The 18,751-nt window shown below is 46.3% G+C and overlaps 1 protein-coding gene across 1 annotated transcript in view; it reads right to left on the reverse strand.

Annotated features, from left to right (window-relative positions):
* Window positions 1-18,751, reverse strand: part of SRRM4 (serine/arginine repetitive matrix 4) — a gene marked incomplete at both ends in the record, with an annotated part of 164,466 nt that overhangs the window by 43,932 nt on the left and 101,783 nt on the right. The window contains one exon of the mRNA XM_079717056.1: window positions 6,387-6,533. Within this exon, the coding sequence (XP_079573182.1) occupies window positions 6,387-6,533 (147 nt within the window). The remainder of the gene's footprint in view (window positions 1-6,386; window positions 6,534-18,751) is intronic.

Raw genomic sequence — 18,751 nt, forward strand, 5'->3', positions numbered from 1 at the left:
TTAATCACAGTTTCAATTTCAGTGCTTGTGATTGGTCTGTTTATATTTTCTATTTCTTCCTGGTTCAGTCTCGGAAGGTTGTGCTTTTCCAAGAATTTGTCCATTTCTTCTTTTCTAAGAATTTGTCTCAATTGTCCATTTTACTGGCATATATTTGCCTGTAGTAATCTCTCATGATCCTTTGTATTTCTGCAGTGTCAGTTGTTGCTTCTCCTTTTTCATTTCTAATTCTGTTGATTTGAGTCTTCTCTCTTTTTGTCTTGATGAGTCTGGCTAATGGTTTATCAATTTTGTTAATCTTCTCAAAGAACCAGCTTTTAGTTTTATTGCTCTTTGCTATCATTTCCTTAATGTTTTTTTCATTTATTTCTGATCTGATCTTTATGATTTCTTTCCTTCTGCTAACTTTGGGGCTTTTTTGTTCTTCTTTCTCTAATTGTTTTAGGTGTAAGGTTAGGTTGTTTATTTGAGATGTTTCTTGTTTCTTGAGGTAGGATTGTATTGCTATAAACTTCCCTTTTATTACTGCTTTTGCTGCATCCCATAGGTTTTGGGTTGTCGTGTTTTCATTGTCTTTTGTTTCTAGGTATTTTTTGATTTCCTCTTTGATTTCTTCAGTGATCTCTTGGTTATTAAGTAGTGTACTGTTTAGCCTCCATTTGTTTGTATTTTTTACAGATTTTTCCTGTAATTGATATCTAGTCTCATAGCATTGTGGTAGGAAAAGATACTTGATATGATTTCAATTTTCTTAAATTTACCAAGGCTTGATTTGTGACCCAAGATATAATCTATACTGGAAAATGGTCCATGAGCACTTGAGAAGAAAATGTATTCTGTTGTTTTTGGATGGAATGTCCTATAAATATCAATTAAGTCCATGTTGTTTAATGTATCATTTAAAGCTTGTGTTTCCTTATTTATTTTCATTTTGGATGATCTGTCCATTGGTGAAAGTGGGGTGTTAAAGTCCCCTACTGGGCTTCCCTGGTGGCGCAGTGGTTGAGAGTCCGCCTGCCGATGCAGGGGACACGGGTTCGTGCCCCGGTCTGGGAAGATCCCACATGCCGCGGAGCGGTTGGGCCCGTGAGCCATGGCCGTTGAGCCTGCGCGTCCGGAGCCTGTGCTCCGCAATGGGAGAGGCCACAACAAGTGAGAGGCCCACGTACAGCAAAAAAAAAAAAAAAAAAAAAAAAAAAAAAAAAAGTCCCCTACTATGATTGTGTTACTGTCAATGTCTCCTTTTATGGCTGTTAACATTTGCCTTATGTATTGAGGTGCTCCTATGTTGGGTGCATAAATATTTACAATTGTTATATCTTCTTCTTGGATTGATTCCCTTGATCATTATGTAGTGTCCTTGTTTGTCTTTTGTAATAATTTTTTTTTTTTTTTTTTTTAACGCGGGCCTCTCACTGTTGTGGCCTCTCCCATTGTGGAACACAGGCTCCGGACGTGCAGACTCAGAGGCCATGGCTCACGGGCCTAGCCGCTCCGCAGCATGTGGGATCTTCCCGGACCAGGGCACGAACCCGTGTCCCCCACATCAGCAGGCGGACTCTCAACCACTGCGCCACCAGGGAAGCCCTCTTTATTTTAAAGTCTATTTTGTCTGATATGCGATTGCTACTCCAGCTTTCTTTTGATTTCCATTTGCATGGAATATCTTTCTCCACCCCCTCACTTTCAGTCTGTATGTGTCCCTAGGTCTGAAGTGGGTCTCTTGTAGACAGCATATATACGGGTCTTGTTATTGTATCCATTCAGCCAGTCTATGTCTTTTGGTGGGAGCATTTAATCCATTTACATTTAAGGTGATTATCGATATGTATGTTCCTATTACCATTTTCTTAACTGTTTTGGGTTTGTTATTGAAGGTCTTTTCCTTCTCTTGTGTTTCCTGCCTAGAGAAATTCCTTTAGCATTTGTTGAAAAGCCGATTTGGTGGTGCTGAATTCTCTTAGCTTTTGCTTGTCTGTAAAGGTTTTAATTTCTCTGTCAAATCTGAATGAGATCCTTGCTGGGTAGAGTAATCTTGGTTGTAGGTTTTTCCCTTCACCACTTTAAATATGTCGTGCCACTCCCTTCTGGCTTGTAGAGTTTCCGCTGAAAGATCAGCTGTTAACCTTATGGGGATTCCCTTGTGTGTTTTTTGTTGTTTTTCCTTTGCTGCTTTTAATATTTTTTCTTTGTATTTAATTTTTGATAGTTTGATTAATATGTGCCTTGGCATGCTTCTCCTTGGATTTATCCTGTATGGGACTCTCTGTGCTTCCTGGACTTGATTATTTCCTTTCCCATATTAGGGGAAGTTTTCAACTATAATCTCTTCAAATATTTTCTCAGTCTGTTTCTTTCTCTCGTCTTCTTCTGGGACCCCTATAATTCCAATCTTGATGTGTTTAATATTGTCTCAGAGGTCTCTAAGACTGTCCTCAATTCTTTTCATTCTTTTTTCTTTATTCTGCTCTGTCATAGTTATTTCCACTATTTTATCTTCCAGGTCACTTATCCGTTCTTCTGCCTCAGTTATTCTCCTATTGATTCCTTCTAGAGAATTTTTAATTTCATTTATTGTGCTGTTCATCATTGTTTGTTTGCTCTTTAGTTCTTCTAGGTCCTTGTTAAACGTTTCTTGTATTTTCTCCATTCTGTTTCCAAGATTTGGGATCATCTTTACTATCATTACTCTGAATTCTTTTTCAGGTAGACTGCCTATTTCCTCTTTATTTGTTTGGTCTGGTGGGTTTTCACCTTGCTCCTTCATCTGCTGTGTATTTCTCTGTCTCCTCATTTTGTTTAAATTACTGTGTTTTGGGTCTCCTTTTCGCAGGCTGCAGGTTCGTAGTTCCCGTTATTTTTAGTGTCTGCCCCCAGTGGCTACGGTTGGTTCAGTGGGTTGTGTAGGCTTCCTGGTGGAGGGGACTGGTGCCTGTGTTCTGGTGCATGAGGCTGGATCTTGTCTTTCTGGTGGGCAGGACTGCATCCAGTGGTGTGTTTTGGGGTGTTTGTGACCTTAGTATGATTTTAGGCAGCCTCTCTGCTAATGGGTGGGGTTGTGTTCCTGTCTTGCTAGTTGTTTGGCATAGGGTGTCCAGCACCGTAGCTTGCTGGTTGTTGAGTGGAGCTGGGTCTTAGCACTGAGATGGAGATCTCTGGGAGAGCGTTCGCCGTTTGATATTACGTGGAGCCGGGAGGTCTCTGGTGGACCCCTGTCCTGAACTCGGCTCTCCCACCTCAGAGGCACAGGCCTGACACCCGGCCGGAGCACCAAGACCCTGTCAGCCACACAGCAGCAGCTCTGTCCCTCACTGCGCCTCCTGGGTCATGGCCTGTCGGCTGCTGCTGAGCCCGTCTCCTGCTTCTACCTGTGGTAACCCAACAGGAGCAAGGGCAAGCAGACAGTCTTGAGAGGGTCTGCTGCTGAATGGTGGCCAGCCTCGTTCTTGTCCCCCAGCCCGGCAGCAATCCAGCAGCTGCAGTCAGGTCTCCTTTCTAACAAATCCTAAAGGGGTACTCAGATGACAGCTTGTAGAACTTTCTGGGGATCAGGGTCAAAGAGCCTGTCAACATAGTGGCGACTGCTAGCTGTTACTTCCGAAAGGACGCTTGTGCGGATTGGGGTCTCCGTCAGGCACGCCCTCTTGGTGCTATGATTTTTACTGTCTCATTCTACAGGCGAAGAAAACCAGGCTCAAGAGAGTTGAATTGTCTTGCTCACAGCTGCACAGTAAGGAAGTATCCGAGTTGGAGTTCGAATCAAGGCCTGTGTGATTCCTAGCCTGAGAGCTTTCCCATAAAACCAGCTGCCTTTTCACACTTGTTTGTGTGGCTGATCTTTTGGAAGTTACTCAACTCTTTACAAAACATCATAAAATGCTGCCATAATTAATTCCATTCTAAGAATCTGGTATTTACAGTTAGTAGAAAAAAACAATACAGTGATTAGAATATATGTTAAGGTCTCCACATTGTCAGCCAATAAAAATCATATAGCCATACCTAGAACAGTTTCAAGAGAGTCACTTGTAGCAGGTTAAAAATAAAAATCATAGGGATTAAGCACCTAGCTACTTAACTACACTTACATGTTATATAAAGCACAAAACACAGCACACATATCCAGGAAGCAAACAGGCCTCTTGTGTAAGCACGGTAGGCCACTTCCAAATTTTTCCTTTAACGAGGGCTTGACACAGAGTAAGAGCCTGATAACCATTTGTTGAGTGACCCAATGAGGGATGAATGGATGAAATAATTTAGACACGTGTTAAATCATCTTGTTTCATATAAACACTTCCCAGTGTAACAGCTGCCAGGAATTTGAGAAAAACTGAAAACCTTTAAGGCATAAATGCTTAAGGAGAAAGAAAAGACCTTTTAAAAATGTGTCTTATAAAATAGAGAAAGATTGTATTGTTTCTGTCAATTACTGTCACTTCATTCTTATACCCCAGGGTCTCAGGGGAGCAAGGTTTGGGAACCACTATCCTAAACTCAGATTTAAGTGATGAGATGAAACCCAAAAGCCCTACAGAGAAAGACAAATATCATATGATATCATTTATTTGTGGAATCTAAAAAAATGATACAAATGAACTTATTTACAAAACAGAAATAGACTCACAAACATAGAAAACAAACTTATGGAGTGGGGTGGGAGGGGGAGATAAATGAGGAGTTTGGGATTAACATATACACACTATATAGGTAAACAACAGGCACCTACTGTATAGCACAGGGAACTAGACTCAATATCTTGTAATAACCTACAATGGAAAAGAGTCTGAAAAAGAATATATATATATATCTGAATCACTTTACTGTATACTTGAAACTAAAACAACTTTGCAAATTAACTATACCTCAAAAAAACATACTGTTAGGAAAAAAAAAAAGCCCTTGAATCTGGATGGATTTGATGTCTGTGAGGGGGGTAATTAACCCCCTCCCTAAATCCCAAATGCCTTTCCTCTACCTCTTTATTTTCCATGCACCAGTCTCCCGGGTATGCCCTTGCACACAGTGGGGCGGTAGGGCCAGAATAGTGGTTAAGTGCACCACAGTGACATAAGGGGTGGTTAAACATGCAGCGGTTAAGTATGCAGCGGTCACATATACAGTGGTTCACTACACAGTGGTCAGATACGCGGAGGGGAAGTATGCAGCCATAAAGATTGCTGGCTCCAGAAACAGACACACTTGGATTTGAACTACTGCTCTATTACTTCCTAGCTGGGCGGCCTCTATGAGTATCATTTTCATCATCTGTAAGATGGGTATAAAACATGAGACCTGTGTCCTAAGTTCGTTACAAGGAACGAGGGAGCTTACTCATGCGATGTGCCCTGGACCAGCACGGAGCAAGTTACAGTAAATGTAGTGTCTATTATTATAATTATTATGATTTTGATTATCACTAGCAATAGGTTTATCATCAATATTGTGGTTTTTACTCATGTCAGAGAGCAGGTCACAGATAGGGGAAGGGAGCAAGGGGCCTGGACACTCTACAATCGAATGGACGACACAGCATCATTTTTAGACTATCATGTCCAGAACCTTCTCTTCCGGCTCCATGAGACTCCAACTAACATCTTAAGGTCCTCTTATATTCCAGGCTCACTGTCAGGATCTGTACACACCTGATCTGATTTAGTCTTCACTCGACTTTGAGAATTAGATCTCAATATCCCCATTTTATAGTTGTGAAAACTGAGGCTCACACAAGAAAACAAACTTGCCCAAGGTCACTCAGTTAGTAAGTGATGGTGTGCAGGTTTGAACGCAAGTCCCTACAACACACTATGTCCCCTTTGGCTGTCTAGGAGTCAATGTTTTGAAAGTATGGAAATTCCCTTCCCCTCCCCTTCTCTCTCCATCTCCTTCAGCCTCTTATGGAAACAACTTTTTTTTTTTTCTGTTTCCTGGGGAAAATGCTCCAGAACTGATGTTGAACTTCACTTCTTCAAGCTGACAGGACTTAACTGTTTCTCCCTCATTGAAATCACGGCCTAACTAACTAAAGCCTGTATAGCCAGCCTGGGTAGAGGGCACCCTGCGTGGAGGAGTAGACTTCACCCATGAAAGCTGCTCTGGCTTCCTAAGCCACTGCCTCAGGATTCAGGCTCTTAACTAGAGACTCCTGTTCATAAGCCTCAGGGGTCTATGAGTCCTCTGAAATGGTACCCAGAATTTGGGGAGTATTCTTGGCATTGAAAGCTTCCATCTAATTCTCAGATGGGTTTTGATCTGATTTAAGGATCTCAAAGAGGAAGTTGCAAAAGCGAGACGGGGAGAGTGGTCAGAAAGACAAACTTCATTTCTCCATCCTCAAGTTGAACTTCCCTGTTAGGTTGAAGAGGGGAGCGGGGGCAGGGTCTCACCTGTGTGCTCTGGCAGGACTGGCCTCCTGGCAGGCTTTGCCTCTCTCCCAGCTGTTGGAGCCCAAGACCTCAGTGGCCAGAGGCTGGCTCAGCTTTTCCGAGGGTCCATCCTGAGCTGGGACCATGGGGCTGCTCTGGGGTTCTGTCCTATAGGGGAGGAAATAAGAAGGCAAAAGTGTTAGGATATGACAGAGACTCCTAAGGTTCATCAAACATTCATAGATGTCAGGATATTTCCAACCTCCCTCCGAGTTAAGCTGGGGCCATATCATCATCAAGGGTCAATGGTCTCTGAATGGGAGTGATATGTATTGTTTCCAGTTTGAGGCAGTAAGATCTGTGTGTCATCTCCAGCTCTCTCTCTCCCTCTGTCACAGTAGCTTTGGAGGCCACACATTCCAAAAGGTGAAGCTACTTGATGGAGGAGAGATGCCTGGACCACATCAGACTTTGCATGACAGAAATAAGCCTTAGTTAGGTTAAGCCACTGAGGTTTAGGGATTTATTTGTTACTGCAGCATAGCCTAGCCTAACCTGATTGAATCACAGGGAGAGGCTGGAAACCAGCATTTTACTTCCTTCCTCAAGACTTAATTGGAGGCCAAAGCAGCATAGGATTAGTTCAAACTCTCCTTTGCCATTTCTATCCCACTTTTTTGCCTTATCTGTGTATGGCACAAAGACAGCTTCATTCAAACACTATCTTCACGATTTAGTAACTCTAGGTCCTGGGCTCAGTCCCTCAACCTCTCTGAGCTGCAGTTTCCTCAACTATAAAATAGGGAATAATATCAGTCCATATATTGTTGAGTTGTTGTGAAGATTAAATGAGATAATATAAGCAAACAGGAAGGCCTAAGAAATATCACTTCCCTTTGCCTTTACTTCTCTGTGAACCAAACCTCCCATTTGGTGTCCTTAGCAGGTGTGAGCACACCTACTTGGGATGGCAGTTCCCATGAAGGCCTGAAGTTCTCTTCTCTGCCTCTGAGATGAGGTCCAAATAACACAGGGAAATTACCTGCGTCCCACCTCCTTCTCTGAGTCCCAGAGAGGGGAAGGAAGTTGCTTAGTTACTCAGTCTTTGAAGAAGCTGTCACTCAAGTCTCCTGGCTCCTGTCATTCAGTCAGGAGTCTGAGAGCCATAGGTGGATCTGGCACCACCCAGCGAGCATCCCTGCCTGCTCACCCTGCCAGGTCAAGCATTGATCAAAGGCATTAGCCTTTCTCCTGCACCGAGCTCCTGCAGCCAGTGCATCAAGATTGGTTTTATGACTCAGGACGAATGCATCTGATAAGCCCCCTGCTCCTTCGGGCTGCCAGGAGCGCAGGCCAAGCCTGGTCAATATTGAAGGAAGGCCAGCAAAACACATCCTTCTCTGTCAGCCGCTTACCGGTGCATCTTTAGAAGCAGAGCTGGGGGACACTTCAAGCCCAGGAAGGATGGAGATTCTAGTCGGGTCTGCCCAGCCCTCCTCACTGCCAACTCCGTGCTACCAGAACTCCCGTTTTCCCTACAGCTCCCCGCACCCCTTCTCCCACGACGAGGGTTCCATTTCCATGCCTGCGTTCCCTCCAGTCTATCTGTGTGGCATGCCGCCCTGGCTCTTTTCAGATAACTCAAAGCTTGCAGTTTCTGCCCAGCCTCCAGCAAGGTTTGCCTCTTCCCGCACTTGTCCTAGCCAAGGCTAACCCAACATTCACTAACGCCTATTCCCTGAGTGCCTGCAGTGTGTCCAGGCCAGTTCTAAGAACGGTGATGCAGTGAGCAAGACACAGGTGTTTCCTGAGATCATGGAGTTAAGATTACAGATGCAGGTAATAAACACACAAGAAAGTAACAACATGGCTTATTTGTTGGTAATAACTTATGGAGAGAATAAATCAGTGGAATGGGGCTAGGAAATGGGAGCGGGTGACTGTTATTTTGTATACAATAATCAGGGAAAGCCTTTTTTAGGAAGTAACAAGAGAGTGGAGACTTGAAGGATCAGAGACTAACCTTGCAGTTTGTGTTGGTTTTAAAATGTGTTCACAAATTCTTTGACACTCATACCATCAAAAGCTGAATCCTAGAAGATGTGGTATATATATGATGGAATACTACTCAGCCATAAAGAAGAATGAAATAGTGCCTTTTGCAGCAACATGGATGGACCTAGAGATTACCATACTAAGTGAAGTAAGTCAGACAGAGAAAGAGAAATATTATATGATACCACTTATATGTGGAATCTAAAAAAACCAATACAAATAAACTTATTTACAAAACAGAAATAGACTCACAGACATAGAAAACAAACTTATGGTTACCAAAGGGGAAAGTGGGGGGAGGGAAAAATTAGTAGGAGTTTGGAAGTAACAGATACACACGACTATATAGAAAACAGATAAACAGCAAGGACCTACTGTATGGCACAGTGAACTATACTCAATATTTTGTAATAATCTATTTGGGAAAATAATCTGAAAAAGAATATCTATATATGTGTGTGTGCATGTGTGTGTATACACACACACACATGCACACACACACATATGATGGAATCACTTTGCTGTACACCTGAAACTAACACAATATTGTAAGTCAACTATCCTTCAATAAAAAATAAATAAACTTTAAAAAGAGAAAAAAAAAAAAGCTGGAGCCTAATTTCCCTCCCTGTGAATACTGGATGGGCTAGTGACTCACTTTTAATGAACAGCCTGAATTAAAAGTGATGGTATGTGACTTCCAAGACTAGGTCATGAAGACAACTTCTGCCTCGTCCCCTTGGATTGATCACTTTGAGGGAAACTGGTCGCCACGTTGTGAGGACACTCAAGCAGCCCTGTGGAGACACCCATGTGACAGAACTGAGGCCTCCTGCCAACAGCCAGCACTATCAGCCATGTGACTGAGCCACCCTGGAAGTGGGTCCTCCGGCCGCAGTCAAGCCTTCAGATAAGACAGCAGCCGTGGCTGACATCTGACCACCATCTCATGAGAGTGGTGAGTCAGTCACCCAGCCAAACTCCTGACTCACAGAAACTGCAGAACATAACTGTTTATTGTTGTTTTAAGCCACAAAGATTGGGAGTATTTTGTTGCTCAGTAATACACAACTTCTATACAGGTATCTGCAATCAGTGGAAGTATGTTCTAGGCAGAAGGAATAGCAAGTTCAAAGACACTTGGCATATACAAGGAATAGCAAGCAGGGGGTAGAGTGATAAGAGGACCGGTCAGAGATGAGGTCTTCGATGGGACCTAGGAATCTGTATTCTTAAAAAGTTCCTTGGGGGCCTCTGATACTGTGCCAGGTTTAGCAAAGCCTGGACTACATAGGTCATGGAAGACCTTTGGGTCCCATGCGGCTGAGATGGGTGATGTGGTCTGGCTTACATTTCAGAAGGTTCACTCCACAGGCTTCGGACACTCAAAGGAAGGGAAGAAAGAGATCGGGAGACTATTGCAATGACTTAGTGATCAGTGAGTTTATCAATGGATGCATATTGCCCAGCAGAGTCTTGAGTTGGACACACACACAAAAATGGAATTTTGGACTTTCTGGAGCATTACAGGAAAACAAGACACAAATATGTGCCTGAGGCAACCTTGCACTAGGCAGAAACTGAGTTGATGTGAGGAGTTTGGCAGTGAATAAATACATGATAAATAGTGCTGGCATTGGATGGAAGGTCTCAGTGACTTGTGCCAATAGAGGCGTGGGTTATCCCCAGTGCAGGGAAAGCTGGGGGATACTACTGCCAGGCACTGGCGGACAAGGCTTAAGGCAGGGACAATGCCTCATCCATCGCTGCCAGCAGCAGGGTGGAGAATCAGGGATGGAAACCCTGACAATGGTTTAATGAGGAGAGACGTATAATGCAGTTGCTGCAGCTTACAGCTTAGTTTGACACTCCCTATGTGGTAGTTCTTTTTTTTCCCAATAGCACTGGCTTCCCCTTCCTGGTGTTGGGTACCTCACCTGGGATTATAACACAAAGAAAACCAGAATTAATTCTACCAGGCTGACAGGGAGTGGTGAGGGAAAGATGAAAGGAACCCTTCCTCATGTAACATTTAAGATTTTTTAAATGTGTTCTAATACTTTGCTTCTTAGCTTTTTTAAAACTGAAAGAGACTCAGGGATCATGTAGTCCAGGCTCTGCTAAACAGGGCACAGTATCAGAGGCCCCTTAAAGAGCTTTAAAAAAATACAGATTCCTAGGTCCCATCATAGCCATAATAAATCAGAGTCTCCAAGGATGAAACGTGGGAACCTGCAACTTAAAGAAACATCCCAGCTAATTCACCTTCTATTACGTCAAGAATAAATCCAAACTGATTATTGGGATTAAAAGGCTCTGAACGATCTGGCCTCTGTCCCTCTAGACCCCATCTCCTAGCCCTCTCCCCGTCCCTTCCTCTGCTTTGGCCACGTGGCCTTCTTGATGTTCCTCAAATGGAACAGGGCCCTTACTCAGAGCCTTTGCTCTTTCTGTTCCTTCCACCTGGTATGCTGTTCCTCCTCCAGCTATCTGCATGGCCGGCTCCTTCTTTTCACTCAAATGTCACCTCCTCCGAGAAGCCCTCCCTTATCCCCTTATGTAATCGTGCTCCTCTCATCACCGGCCACCCTCACAGTGGCCTGCTGTGCCTTCCTTCCTTCACGGTACTTGTTACTATTTGAAATGACCATTTTACATGTTTATTTGCTAACCGTTTGTCTTCTGGACTAGAATGTAAGCTTCCTGAGAGCGGGAACTAGTCTCTTCTCTCACCAGCGAATCCCCAAGGATCTAGTGCCTGGCATAGACAGCATGCCTTCTTGCTCAGGAAACATTTGTTGAATGAATGAATTTACAAATCAATTCTGATGACCAATCTCATGTGAGAACCACAGGTCAGATGCAACCTCTCGTTGCATATAAAGAAGCAGAGGTCCAGGGAGAAGGACCAGTCTGAGGCCCCACAGCACTTCAGTGGACTCAGACCTCAGCCATGGTACCTCCACCCCCTTGGCCCCACCCATCTTCCTTCTTTGCCTCCAGCTTTGCATCCTTGCAGGGCTTTAAGAAAAATTCTGTGTTCCATCCTTGCTGAGGAGTACAGGCAGCTGCCTCGTTTTTTCCATGCAGCCCTTTGATGTTGCCTTAAAAAAAATACTTAAAAGAAGGCAAGCTCTTCAGGGGACAGCTAAAACAGTAAAGTCAAGGGCCAGTGCACTCCACTTCACAGAAGGAGGGAGGGAGCCACAAGTGCTGCATTCCTCAAGGCCTCCCCCTAGGTTCCTGCTAATCAGCGACCTGGAGCTTAGATGCTGCTCTCCGTAGTCATGGCAACCAGCAGATTCACAGCCTCTGATAAGAGGGCTGAACTTTCCGCAAAACTCTCCAAGATGACTGGCTCCCTAGCTGCTTCCCTGCTTCCCCCATCAAAGCTCCTGACTCCAACAAAGTGCTCACTCAGCCAGCTGGGTGCCTCGAGCACTAGTGTGAGTTAAACACCGTTTGGGGACTCAGAGACAAACAACGGTGGAGGGGAGGGGAGTGAGGACACCGGCCCCTGCCCACCTCTGTGCAGAATGAGGAAACTGAGGTCCCAAGAAGAGAGGAGACTTGCCCAAGGCCACAGGGCGACTCACGTCAGAGCTTCAGCTTGAACTGTGGCCTTCTGACACCCCCGTCCAGTACACTTTCCACGTCCTTTGATCAAAACAACAGCTGGCATTTATCAAACACCTACTCCGTGCCAGACACCGGGCTAAGCCCTTCTCTGTGTCGCCTCATGGAAGCTTCCAAAGAAACCCAGGAGCAGGCATGGCCACCCCCACTATACAGATGGAGAAATTGAGACCCAGGGGTAGTAAACGGCAAGAACACCAGATGTCCTGCTTGTTTATGAGAATCAGCTGAGAGAAAAGGAGAGCAACCTGGAAAACACTTTGAAAATAAAAGGAAATAATAAGTGGGGCGTAGGGTGAATGTTAGTAATTTCCCTGGACGACAGGGATTTGCCTCATGTGTTTGGAGAAGGGGCCGTATCTCAAGCCTCTGGCCTGAACCTTATATTCCACAAACAGAAGTGGCACTTGGCCATTAGATTTGGGACATCCCTGACACTTACTTTCCCCATCCCACTAATAGCTTCTCCTGGGTATAGAACACTTGCAAATCCAGTGTCTCAACAGATGCTGACAAGGCTCTCGGTAAGGCAGTCAGTTTGGTGAACTTACCCCCATTACTCACATGAAGACACTGAGACCTGGGGAGGCAAAGGGACTTGCTTCCCATCCAAGATTCTTGCTCTACACTTGCATCCAGGGCTGTGAATGATCCGCCCTTGTCCCTGCACTTGGCCAGACACCTACTGTCTTCCCGCCTCAGTAGACAGTGAAGGCGCAGACCCTCAGCTCACGAGTCCAGCAGAGAGCCCAAGGTTTATTGTTGGGCTGAGCCAGCCCTTGGGCAAGATGGATGTGGCTAATTTGTGCCTTGGCTCCTGGGACTTCAGTCTGGGTCCTGTTAATATCCCGGCCTGACGTCTTGGTACCAAGTCCTTTTCAAGGTTAATTAAGCCTGGTTGGGGACCCTCTGAGGTAGTTGCGATTCTTTGAGCTTTGCTATCACAATTGGAAAAAGTGTAGGAGCTTGGGGGAAGATCAGGGATTCCAGAGAGCCACCGTGGGAGGCATCATCTGGATGTGGGAGCCACGATGCTCAGCTTAGTAAGAACTGAATGAGAAAGAAAACAAGTTTTATGAGGCTGGCATTTCCCTCATTATTTCATTCATTTATTCAACAGCTGTTTACTGAACGCCTACTTGGTAACAGATTTCAAGGACCCAAAAGTAACTAAAACTTATCTGTGTCCTCAAGGAATTTCCAGCCTGGAAGAGGAACACTGATTCCTCAGCTGGGGATTACAATATGGTATAGTCAGTTCTCTGATAAAGAGAAGCTCAGAGAACCATGGAACCACAGGAAGAGCACCTAATCCAGCCTGGGGAATATGGGCAGGTGGCTGTGAAAAGTTTCCTAAAAGATATACGGAAATTGGTCATGTGCAAAGGCCAGGCACCGAGACACAGCAATGGACTTTAGGGAACTGCAGAGGAAGTAGTAAGTTGGAAGAGATAGTTGGGGTGGAGGATGGAAGGTAAGAGTTGAGACTGGCTTATTTCACTTAGCATAGTGCCCTCAAGGTCCATCCATGTTGTTATAAATGGCAGGGTTTCCTTTTTTTTAATGGCTGAATTGCATTTCACCTATCTATCTATCTATCAGATACATATATGATATATATCACATTGTCTTTATCCATGGACATTTAGGTTGTTTCCATGTCTTGGCTATTGTAAATAATGCTGCAATGAATGTGGGAGAGCAGAAAAAAACAGGCGCTGAGACTAAGGAGGTAGACAGGGCTAGATTCTTCAGGGCCAAGTGGACAGGTGCTTCTCACACCTTCACGTATATGTGAATCACCTGGGGATCTTGATAGAATGCAGATGCCGATTAAGTAGGTCTGGGTTAGGGCCTGAGCTTCTGCATTTCCAACCAATTCCCAGGTGACCATACTTTGAGTAGCCAGGTTGTAGATTTTACAAATGATTTGGACTGATCCAGCTTTCTAGCACCCTCTGTCCTCAGGCAACTGGTGAGAATGGCTTAGTTCAGTTCCCAGGGCTGAGAGCACGTGAACATGTGTATATGTGCATGGTAAACACACTTGTATATCAAAAACTGTCCAGTTCCTGGGACTTCCCTGGTGGCGCAGCGGTTAAGAATCCGCCTGCCAATGCAGGGAACACGGGTTCGATCCCTGGTCCGGGAAGATCCCACATGCTGTGGAGCAACTAAGCCCATGTACCACGACTACTGAGACTGTGCTCTAGAGCCCGCGAGCCACAACTACTGAAGCCTGCATGCCTAGAGCCCGTGCTCCGCAACGAAGAGTAGCCCCCGCTCGCCGCAACTAGAGAAAGTGTGCGTGCAGCAACGAAGACCCAACGCAGCCAAAAAAACAAACAAAAACAACAACAAAAACCCCATCCAGTTCCCAAGTTCAGGTCAAAAGACAAAAGAACCATATGGAGAAAAATCAGCACTTCTTACCCAGCTCAGCCAGGCAGGTCAGGCCCCCAACCTGCCTGGGTTTTGAACTCTCATCACAGAACACAAGCCTACTGCCCTGCAATCCACCCCCAGATCATTTTGCCCTTCACAGGCTGGCCTGTCAATTGCCTATTTGTCTAGTGAGGGTTCAAAGTGCCAAGAATGGGACTGAATCCGATTCCCGGTGTTGTCTGACATGCAGGCTGCCCCCAGCTTGGGAGGTGGCTGAATTCCAAAATGTGGTTTCCCACTTGACCACGTTGTGAAGGGTAATCAGGTGATGCTGGGAAAGTGCAGAGGTCCTGCAGTTCTACTGACCTGGCTTCATGCCCTGATTCTATCCAGCTGTGTCACCACAGGAAAAAAGAACACCTCTCGCTCCAGCCCAGGGGCAACTGCAAGACCTTTCTATCAGCTGGAATTGCAGACACAGGGTTTGGATTTCTCCATGGAGGGAAAATTGCGGATTAGATTTTCTTGCCCTGGGAGGGACTGTGCTAGATGAGTCCCTTTTGGACGTCATTACGGCTACTGCTAGAGGAGGCGCCAGGCAAGCAAGATTTGCTGGGAAGGGGGAAGGAGCCCGCAGCCTCATAGGAAACCTTCAGTCCGGAGTAGGAGAAGCCTTGGTTCAAGAGCTGAGAGAGTACCAGCTGGTCCCAGGAGGTGCTGTCGGGGGCCGTTCACGTATCCTTCCTTCAGCCACTGACACAACAAATATTTATTGAGCACCTACTATCTGTGGGGCATGTTCTAGGCACTGGAGACACAGCAGAGAATAAGACAGAAAAAACTCTCTACCTCACGGAGCTTGCATTCTCCTGGGATGGGCAGTGGGGAGAAAAAAGCTGAAAATAAGCAGAACTGCATGGTAACTATGGAGCGTATTCGAAGGCAAAGAAGGCTATTAAAAAAAGAAGAAAAAGAAAGAAAGGGAGACGGATAAGGGTAACTGAAAAGGCTACCAGGAGGGGGATGTGGTTTTAGACGGTGTGATCAGAGGTTTCACTGGGAAGGGAACATCTGAGTGAGACTTGAAGATGATGAGGGAGTGAGCCTGGAAAAGAGCAAAGTAGGCAGAGGGCACAGCCAATGCAACGGCCCTGAAGTTGGAACATACTAGATACACTGAGGTTGGAAGTGAGTCAGCAAAGGGGACGAGAGGAGGGGGTGATGTCAGAAGGGTAAAGAGGGCTCAGATCATGTTCTGGTGGGCTATTGCAGGGCCCTGGCTTTTTCTTTGAGTGAGGTGAGAGGCCGTTGGAGGGTTCTAAGCAGAGAAGCGACGTAATCTGACTTAGGTTTTAAAGGATCTCTTTGGCAGCTTGCTGAGCGTGGACACCCAGGGAGCTGCGATTAATGCAGGAAGACCCGTGAGATTATTGCAGCAACCCACAGGAGAGGAGAGGAGGGCCGGGATCAGTGTTATCACCGGCGTAGTGGTGAGAAGCGGTTGGTTTCTGGACAGATACTGAAGTTGGAATCAACCAAGTTTGCTCATGGGTGACTCCAAGGCTTCTGGTCTGAGCGATGGGGACGATGAGCTGCCGTTGACTGGGCGGGGACAGCTGCAGGTGAGGGGTGTTGTGTAAGGGTTCCCCAGAGCTCAGTTCTGGACATGTTAGTTTTGAGATGCTAATGAGACACCGCCTCGTGGAGATGGCAGGTGGGCAGTTGGATACAGGAGACTGGAGTTCAGAGAAGACATCAGCGCTGGGGAAAAGCCCTTGAGTGATGTTAGCATTTAGATGGTGTTGAAAGCCAGAAGATTGGATCTTCTGGGGAGTAACTGGGAGCACGTGGCTAGAGTGAAGTGGGAAACTGAGGACGAAGGTAAGCTCTGAGGGAGTTGTACCGGCGGAGTTTCAGAATAACAGAATGCCTCGATAGAAGTGTCCCAGCCTGGCGGACTGGCTCTTAAAATACACTCATAAAATGTCTGATTCCTCCAATTCATTCCTTTAGATGCAGTGATTCACTTATTGTTTATGCATTCATTCATCTATTTCTTCATTAGCTATTCATTTATTCACTGATCCATTAATCACTCATTCACTCAGCTGCTAAGCATCGCTTTACTTCCGGTGGAGGGTCATTTCAAGATGATCCAGACGTAAGTGTTTCCCTCAAGAAGCTCACGGTCCAGAGGAAGACAAAGGGTAGGTACATAAGAAACTCTCATGTGGGGTGAAAGTGACCCAAGAGAGGATAAGTCCTGAGTACAGACAGGGCACCAGTGCCTGCAGGAAACAAGACAGGTGGCACGGAGGGGGCTGAGCTGCTTGTCCAGGGAGGGCTGCCAGAGCACAGTGGTTAGATTTCTCTCCCTGGCCCTGCCTGGGCACTCACCGGGCTCAAAGGCACGACCCTGGGCGAGTCTCTTCACCTCTCTGGTGAAATCACAAGTCATCTGCACCTCACAGGACAGTTGTGAGGGTGAAATGGCATGACGCACGCCCAGCACTTAGTTTCTGGCACACGGCGGCACTTTAAATATCAGGGAGAGATCCCATTGTTCACCACCAGCCTCACTGCTCATTCCGATTCCCTTTCACCAAACAGCTCAAGACAAGGGATTCTGGGAAGGGAAAGAGCAGGGAGGTCAGGGGGCCCTTGAGTGTCCCCGGAGATCCTCCCTACACTGGGGCCTTGCTCCCCACCACCAAGCTGAGTGGCTACCCACTCGCTGCTGTGTCCTGGCTTTTCTCTCTCAATAGCCCAGGGATGAATGCATCTCTTCCTGTCTTCCCGGGACAACCAACTGGACCCTTTCATCAGCTGGAACTACAGAGGTGGGGGTGGTGATGAGGGAGGGCATCGGGGAGCATGGTGCAGTTGGGACTTTGTGTTCCTGTAGACACACACGTCCCCCCTTTCTGGGGCTGAGGTTTGGCAGAAAATTCCTAACAAGCAGAGAGTAAGCTACCGCTAAAATCTGCAGAGGACAGAGCGGACAAGCCGCAAAGCTAGATGGCAGGCGGTGAGCAGGCGGCGAGCTCCTGGGGTCTGGGCTCGTTAGTTTTAAAATAACACAGCAGAGAAGTGAGATAAAGGGCTTCAGCGGGGGAAGCTGTCAGACACCTCGCCTTACGCTGCTGGAACCACCCGAGGGGCCCCATCTCTTCTCCTGGGTTTCAGAAACAGAGATTGCAGGCTGGGGCAGTGGCTGTGTTGCCTGATCACAGAGCCAGAACTTGTCAAGAGCTAAGCCAGCCCTTGGAACTCTACCCAGGAGAAGCTGAGGTCCAGAGAGGGGCCAGTGCTACATTCCAGGACACTCGGCGAGTTAGGGGCTGAGCAGGGACCACCCATCAGTTCTTCTGCAGCTGTAGTGAAAGCTGTTGCTCAGATCTTAGTGGCTGTGTTGCCTGATCACAGAGCCAGAACTTGTCAAGAGCTAAGCCAGCCCTTGGAACTCTACCCAGGAGAGGCTGACGTCCAGAGAGGGGCCAGTGTTACATTCCAGGACACTCGGCGAGTTAGGGGCTGAGCAGGGACCACCCATCAGTTCTTCCGTAGCTGTAGTGAAAGCTGTTGCTCAGATCTTAGTCAGTGTGAGGGCTGCCTACAAATACCTCACAGGCACCCCTTCCAAGAAGGCTATATCCACCCCTGGCGGGTGGCGAGGCATCCCACAGCCAACGACTGACTTGGGAGTTCAAACGACCTTCCCCCTTGCGGCAAGGTAATACAATTCACACTCTAGAGCTCCCTGTGGGATCAGGCTGAGGCTAGAGTCTAGCTGAAAGTACATCTCAGCTTTCTGTACTGCCCTCGCTTGCTTCCTCTCTCCCTTTCTCCTGAGAGCACACCCTCAGTTAAGTCTGTGCATCCAAATCGCTGTCTCAGGCTTAGTTTCTTGTGAATTCCATTGAAGACAGGCCCAGACCAAGTTTTCCTCTACCAAACTACTAAATGCAAAACAATAGTTAAGAACTGTATTTGTTCAGACATGGGTTTGAAGCTCTGCTTTGCTACTTCCAGGCTATGTTTACCCAGCGGAAGTTACTTAGTATCATTAAACCTTCAATGTTTTCCCAGCTGAGGATGGCAAACGTTCATGGGTATGTTAATATTACCTGTCTCATAAGACGGTTGTAAAATGCTTAGCACATTTTATGGACACACAACAAATGCCCAATATATGTTACTGGATGAAGCTATTTGATGTTCTTTGATGATGATGGTGATGAGGAGGATGAGGAGGACGATGGCGGCAGGATGAGTGGACAGGCCGGTCCAATCACAACTCCACCAATCAG

This window comes from Hyperoodon ampullatus, assembly GCF_949752795.1.
Source record: "Hyperoodon ampullatus genome assembly, chromosome: 13".
Taxonomy (NCBI): Eukaryota; Metazoa; Chordata; class Mammalia; order Artiodactyla; family Ziphiidae; genus Hyperoodon; species Hyperoodon ampullatus.